Source organism: Macadamia integrifolia, chromosome 10 (genome assembly GCF_013358625.1).
Source record: "Macadamia integrifolia cultivar HAES 741 chromosome 10, SCU_Mint_v3, whole genome shotgun sequence".
In the NCBI taxonomy this organism is placed as follows: domain Eukaryota; kingdom Viridiplantae; phylum Streptophyta; class Magnoliopsida; order Proteales; family Proteaceae; genus Macadamia; species Macadamia integrifolia.
In genome coordinates, this window is record NC_056566.1 from 21,823,463 (window position 1) to 21,831,029 (window position 7,567).

The 7,567-nt window shown below is 37.6% G+C and overlaps 1 protein-coding gene across 1 annotated transcript; it reads right to left on the minus strand.

Annotated features, from left to right (window-relative positions):
- Positions 1 to 2,642: 2,642 nt before the first annotated feature.
- Positions 2,643 to 6,766, minus strand: LOC122091148 (mitochondrial substrate carrier family protein ucpB). Its single transcript, XM_042660987.1, has 9 exons — positions 6,332 to 6,766; positions 5,587 to 5,703; positions 4,764 to 4,825; positions 4,441 to 4,677; positions 4,192 to 4,362; positions 3,974 to 4,023; positions 3,672 to 3,804; positions 3,271 to 3,308; positions 2,643 to 3,162 (listed from the first exon to the last, which is right to left on the minus strand). Exons 1-9 carry the CDS (start codon positions 6,351 to 6,353, stop codon positions 3,066 to 3,068), a joined length of 927 nt encoding a protein of 308 aa, XP_042516921.1. The 5' UTR covers positions 6,354 to 6,766; the 3' UTR covers positions 2,643 to 3,065.
- Positions 6,767 to 7,567: the final 801 nt, after the last annotated feature.

Here is a 7,567-nt window from a genome sequence, read left to right on the forward strand (position 1 = left end):
GACTCGGTGAATCCGGAGTTTATGATGGACAGTATTGGATGGCCTCATTTTTTTTTTAAAGAAAATATTGAATGGGCTCAGCATCTCCTCACAAACTGAAGGAATATACTTTTGATCTGTTGGAATAGACACTAGTTATTGATGTCACGGTCTGCAGTCTTTGATTAAAAATTAAATAAATAAGATTGATTTCAGACCTTATTAAGTTAAAAAATGGTTTTCACAAAGCCAGATTAAACAGTGAACCAGAATGCATGGGCTCCGGTTTAACTCCCCCTGATTGAAGGTCCGGTCCACTCCAATCCAATATTTAAATGAATCTAATTAATAACAACCATACCTGCCTTATAAAGGATTCTGAAGTACTAGGCAAGTAAATACGAAAGTTAAATGTTAAAATCTAATTACCAAAATAGTGAATTGAGTTGTAAATTTGTAGATTCAATGTATAGCGCATTAGTTACGGTCTCTGTTTAAAGAGCAGGCACTAGGAGTGTGGATGATATAAGAATCGACTCTTGTCATATGTATCCCCCCCTCCCCCTTTGGTGTGCTTAGTAAAGTCTCTTTGGACAGTTCCTTAGTATGCAATAGCTACAAAGAAAAAAAAAACGTAAATTTAGTTTTTTTGCTCTTTTAAGATAGCATAATTTTTCCCCTCCCACGGAAGTAAATCATGTCATTTCACATAAATACGGATTCGGCTCTTCTCCTGAGCGCCCATAGCTACCTAAGAGAACGCCATGTGTCCAGGCGAAGATCTAATGCATTGAAAAGAGGGATGACGAATGAGGCACGAAAAGCGAGGAGGCGTTGAGAACCATTGACTCTCGCCTGGACACGTGGCGTCAGCCCAAGTAGCTTTGGGTAAGACCTAGGCAATGGGCGCTCAGGAGAGGAGTTAGATCCCCTTTTATTTTTTTTCTCTACATTAAATGATTTTTAGGAATAGGACAAGGAGCAACTAAAATAAGGTTACAACTTATTTGTTCACCACTTTGGTTACAACAAGTTGCACCATTTTTTCCTTTTTTATTGAATCAAGTTGCACCTAATAATTAAATGTGGCCTTGAACCAATCTAAGTCATGGTTCAACTGAGGGGAGTGGCTGATTCACAGAATCAGATGATCGAATCGATGATCTAATTTCAATTCCTTAAACCATTCATTCTCTAAGTACGGTTCACCTTTGCTTTGATACGTTTGTTGTTTTGACTGAGATCATTTTGCTTTTGGTGAGTCTAATTGAAAATTTCAACCTCTCCAAAAGTGATCCATTTTCCACTTCTTAAAAGTTGGATTCCAAAAAGAAAGAAAGAAAAAAAAGTTGGAAAGTTATGTGACAGTGAGCAAGGGTGGAGGAAGCTAAAGGCATTTGAGAATTAATCAAGGTAGAGTAACTGCTGATTTCAGTTCGAATTGACTAAAAAAACCCTAAAAATATTGCTTCAGATTGGTCGAATCGGGATCAGCTGCAACTAATTTTGATTCAAATTGCTCAATTCTTTTGATTCAATCCCAATTTCATAGATCACACTCGCAGAAAGAAATCATAAAAATTCACTTCCACCTCAAGATTACACTCAGCAAAATATATTGCAACCAAACGGAGCCTTAAGTGTGATCTGTTCAGCCATCAATTTCGTAGTGGATGAGAGGATTGAACCGGTATTTAGGTCTGGTTGGCAAAAGGCAAAACCGGGTTTTTTTTGGGGTGGGGGAGCGAGAAGAGGAATTCATGGATTAACTGCGAACAGGACAGAACAGGTAAAACTATTTTATGTTTGGGGTTGTTTTGGTAAAATATCCTATAACAGTATTAATACAACCAACGACACAAGGGGTATTTTCGTAGTTTTGTGAGAAAATAATGGTGTAAATATAACAGTTCCAGATTGTCCCGCCGAGGCACAGGGGCAATTACGGGAAAAGAAAGTAAGGCCAACTGGCAGCACGGAACGGACAGCACACGTCGCCGACAGTTCACTCTTCACTCACTGTTTTTCTCCCTTTGACATTTTGTGAAATTTCTCTTATTTTGTTTCCATCCATGACCTGGCTCAATCTGCATTTATCAAAATTAGACTGATTATATGTATTTGTGAGCAAGATTTGGAAATATAGAAAGGCTTTTTTTTTTTTTATAATGTATAAAAATTGCTATGTAGAGAAAACATAATTTTTGTTCTTCCGTTTAGTGTGGTTGTCAAAAATGAATAGAAAAAAAAGTTGAAAATTTTGAATTTGAGAAGAAAAATAAACACATATATCAATCATTGCATTATGATGATACTTTTTTCATCACATTACAATGATTGATGTATTTATCTCTCTCTCTCTCTCTCAAATTCAATAAATTATTATGAACGAGAAAAATGCTAACCACAAAAGAATATATTAAGTTTTCACTTAATACCTTCACTCAGGTGTAAGAGAGTGATCATTTCTGTCTAGTAGGACCTCTAAGACTGCCCATGCGGCTGACACTGTCATCTTATCAAAGGGACTCTCTAAATGACACCTCTATTGGTGTATTTAGAATTTGTAGCTTTTCCTTGGATTGGCCCCTTATCTTATTCCTAAAAATTCTTTAAGTCATGGGTAAAAAAGGGTTTTCAAAATAAATTGAAGTGAATTATTAAGTTACAAACTCGAAAACCATAATTCTTAAAAAGCATATAAAATTACAGCTTCTTGGTTACAAACTTGAAAATGATAAATGAGAATGACAACAATTAGAGATATTCTTGAATTTAAGGAAAAGATGGGAATCAGTTTCATGTAATACAACAGATACTACAAAAGAATTTATTTAAAAGAATTGAGGATCAAGAGTTAAGAATCTAATTGCTCAACCTGAAATCTCATTCTTAATCGGATTTGCTCTAAGTGGAATCAAACTGCAGATCCACTCAAAAGCAGAAAAGCAAGATGGTAGTTACCCAACTTCATTCTCCTCCAGATGTGAACTTATTGGCAACATGTAAAGCTGTTTCATTTTGAAATTGAGGGTTCAATCAAAACCATATGAAGCTGGTAATCTTGAATAGATAGAACCTGTAAATCAGAGAGCCCGCAGGCCAGCATGTTCCCTCAGCTTCTCACACACAAGAAAAGTTATCATGGTTTGTGGACCCAATCTCGCGAAAGTTACAAACCCCCTGAAATTTTTTAAAAGGTTATAAATCCTTGAATGTTGGAACAGGGACGCAACTGTATATGACATGCACAAATGAATACAAGCACAAGAAATATGTCTAGAGTCTCACCCTTTGTAGAGTGCCCAAGGGCCTTCAGTGAGAATGACCTGAAACCACAATTTAAGTATGAGACAGGAAAGGGATAAAAGGTATCATTCCATGGAAATTTATCTTTCACATTTAAATCTTGAAAAGCTAGCTTTTGAGATGGAACAAGCAAGAAATCTAGGGCAATAGCAATGGGAATAATGGCCAACTCCCAAAAGAGGACAACCCAATAGTCATAAAAATCACAAAGAAAGAAATTGCTAAATAAACAGGAAAGAGAACTTTAGATGCATGGAGTAAGCAGTAGAGGTGAATACCTCATGCAACACAAAATAATATAAATGAAATTGCTAGTACCTCATATAGTGTCAAGAGTAAAAGAAACAGTTTGTACCACAAAAAACATGACAACACATACACACCTGGTATGCACAATGAAATCCATTCCTGTAACCACCAACTTTATAAGATTCTCGCTGCAGCATGAGACGGGTTTTAATCATGTCCATGGGTGCAGTTGCAAGGGTGCTCACTGCTCCTGCAATGGTACTTGAGCTGGCACAGATTATAGTTAGCTATGCTGAAAGGGAAACTTAAAGGATGCATTTGATAGATTCTCCAATATACATAGAGAAACAGCACAAAACCATTTCTTTCTTTTCCAATTCCAAAACAAGTTGACAATTAAAGGAAGAAAGGGGGAAGGCTGGGAACAGGACCATACATGAAATGGAGATGAAAGCCTTCTTCAAGAGATGTCCACCTAATGAGAGCCTACATCCAAAAAACGAAGATAAGGTGGAACTGAGAAATATGAAGATGAAAATGGATTCTATAAACTCCTGGAAGCGTGTAAATGTAATTAAAAATCAAGCAATTCAGAATCGGTTGAAATTACTTCGTTTAAATTCAAACTGAAAAATAGCATGCTTAGAACTTGACCCGCTTGGATTCATCATATGTTGCCAGCTGAGATGCAGTCAGCATTGCAGCTCTGCCCATTGCAGGACCAACCCCCTTCCAGAAAGATTTTATTCCCTCTTCTGAAGCAATTTTACGCATTTCTCTAAGAACACCCCTTTTCTCCACATTTGAATTCGTCTGTAGTCGCACCTGTTGAAAGGAAACAAGTCGTAAACAGAGTCTAAATATATAAATCCAAAGAAAATTTCACAGAAAAGCCTTTTCAACCTTCAGGACTTCTGTCGGATTGGTCAGAGCAGTAGCAATGGCACCAGAGAATGCACCAGATGCAATTTTCACCAAGATATTAGTGGAACCAAAAGCCCTGTCACAGACATATTTTGATGGTTCATACAAGCTCAGACGTAGACCTCCATAAACAAGTGATCTCATCAGTGCAGGTGTAAATCCCTGATACATAGCCTTAGGACCTTCCATTTTTAGTATTTGAGATAAAAGTTTTCCCTGCAAATTTCCCAACTCATAACCTTTAAGAAAAATATCATAAAAATCATACAATAATGATATAACAGCCAAAAGCATCGTAATACCATTCCAATTAAGGGACCCTTCTCGCCAACGAGCTGCATTTGCAATCTAACTTTGAGAACATCTACATTCCACATTGAAACAAAATACATCAATAGGATACAAACCGTAAGCCGCAAAAAAACAAGGCCAGAACCATATGTAAGTTCAACATGCACAGTGAGTCAAGACCAACTTGTGACATAATTTTTATAAAAATTTTAGGAAATCACTGCAGTTTAGCACAACTGCTAGGTCCTCTGAAAACCATAACCCACTTGAACTAAAGACTAGACTTTCTGCAAAGAACTATATCTTTGTTGTTGTTTCTGGTCTCTATGATTTGCTGCACTGTTTTCTCCCATATGATAGCTTGGTACAGGGATACTTCAAAATACAAAAAGAAAGCATTTGTACCACCGAACTCATCCAATAATGAACGAAAGACTACTGGCACATTTTGATCCATCCTAAAATACATTTTGCCAAAAGTAAATAAATTGGAAATAAATAGTTAATGGAAGAAAATCCAATCCAGTGGTAAACTGTACAAAGAATATTAATTTGATAAGCTAAATTTATACTACAAGTAAGACACTTACATCCATAGAATTTTCACCTGGAAGTGCAAAAAACATTCTTAAGACCAAAAATTTCCACAAGAAAGACCACTAAATGTCTGTTGATAAATCTACTGATCGTAAGGAAATTGATGTTGATAATGTTTTTAATGTGCTTGTTTGTTTTTCCACACTGACCCCATAATGGCGTCGAAAGGCATACAAGTCAGAAGACTTAAAAAATGATTTTTCTTTAAAAGGAAGAAGGAAGAAGAATAAGCAAAACCTAAAGGATGAGTGAGGCCAGTAGCAGTGGCAACAGCAATTCCATTGGTACTGAAGTGATAAACAATATACGAAGCTGAAAGGACAGAACCCTTCTTCTCTTCAACCTTCAGAGGCCCTGAACATATCAAATCATAGTAAATGAGCTTTCAATAATTGTTAAAAGTATACCAAAACCGATCCAACAAAAAAAAGTACACCAAAAGGCTTAATATGGAGCTGTTTTGGAAGTTAATTAGTAGGCTGAAGACTCTGTCTTTGAAGGGTTAGGCAAATGGGTTCTACTTATTAATGAAATTAATGTGATTGCACCTTAAGTGTTAAGCATGGATTTCCAACCCTTATCACTCAACTCTCTCCTCCAGTCGTGTGAGAGCTTTCGTTGAAAGGGTATATCACCTGATCCACAAGAAGGGACCCAAGGCTGCTTAATTCAATTTGTTCATGCTAATTTTTTTATCCTAGATTAAGCTTCACGTTCTTCTTCAGTTTGGTTATCAATGGATGTTGCTCAAGATATGCAACATTTTCTTTGTTTATTCATGGGTATTGGGGAAAGCATCATCAACTGCACCGTTAGCGAATTCAAATTTCTTTTCGTAAATTAAAAACCCGAAATTGAAACTATGCTTGGAGGTACGAAACATTCGGAATTTGAATCAAAAAAGTCCATCAGAAAACTTAGGACTAGGCAACACAGTAGGTCATAGACCATCAATTCTGAAGTGGAAGCAAAGCGAGATTACCAGAAGCAGGTGATCCCGGCATGTTTGGTTTCCGAGAAGAAGGTTACTTCTCCTCCCCCGAACTTCACTAAATCGCCGGAAGAAGTAGAATTCTCAAGGCGGAAGCCTCATAAACTAAACGAGCCAATGCCTCTTTGTCTCTGCACTGCGACTTTCAACAAATTTACAAACCAAAATGACAGATTAACCGCTTCGCTCATGATTCATCACTCAAACCAACGAAACTCCAACCTGCGTCGCGCCGTCTTCTCAGTCTCAGACCATTCGTAATACGCATTATACGCCACGCCTTGCTTCTTCAGCTGCCGTCAGAATTTCAGATGAAAAGGCAAGAGAAAAACCGTCGGATTGGCATAAGAACCCTCTGCGGTGAGGCAGTGCAGCCGTTGGATCCTTCATGTCAGTCACTGCTAATCACAGAGAATTTGAACCCATCGGATTGTGGGCGCGTTTACCCAAGAAAATGAACCAACTGAAACTGGGTCCCAGTTTATGATCCCTCCAAACAGGACTGAGCATTACAGGGGCAGAGTGGGCTGTCTCATCCATATTATTCCGATCAAATGACATATCTATCCCTAGCATATACTTTGCAACCTGGTAGGAAGCTCAAAACCTTTTGTCCCTGTTGCCCGATCATGTGACTTCTGCTTTAATATTGGACCAATAAGAGTGAATAAGGTCATCAATATGAAAGGAATTTTTATTTCACAAGGGATGAAGCGATAATTTTGCACACCCTTATGTCTTGGCATAGGGGTTATGCAACCATGCAACTTCCATTTTCCCTTATTATCTTCTAGGCGAAAGAAACCCAAACTAGAGGGCCAATGAGAGGGAGTGTGGAAATATATTTAACACACATCAAAAGTGGTAGTGTGGTTTTCTCATACCTTGCATAGTCTGAGATTTTATGCACCTAATTGGCAAGTTTTTTTTTTTTCTTATTTTTTACAAAGTTTTTCTTTACGCATACTTTAGGAATCTCAACAAGTGGCATGACCTCATGATTGGACTCTTTAAATCATCATTACATTCCCACCCCTATTGACAAAGTCAAAACTATCCTCTCCTTCACCAATCTTATGGTACTGTCATACTGCTGTCCATGGTGATAGAAGGAATTCCTCCTTCACAGTGGATAAAGGGAAACGTAAGTCCTTTTTCATGCATTCCAGACATAGCCAAGAGATATCTTCAACATGGGAACCAGAACCACCACCACCACCACTGTGG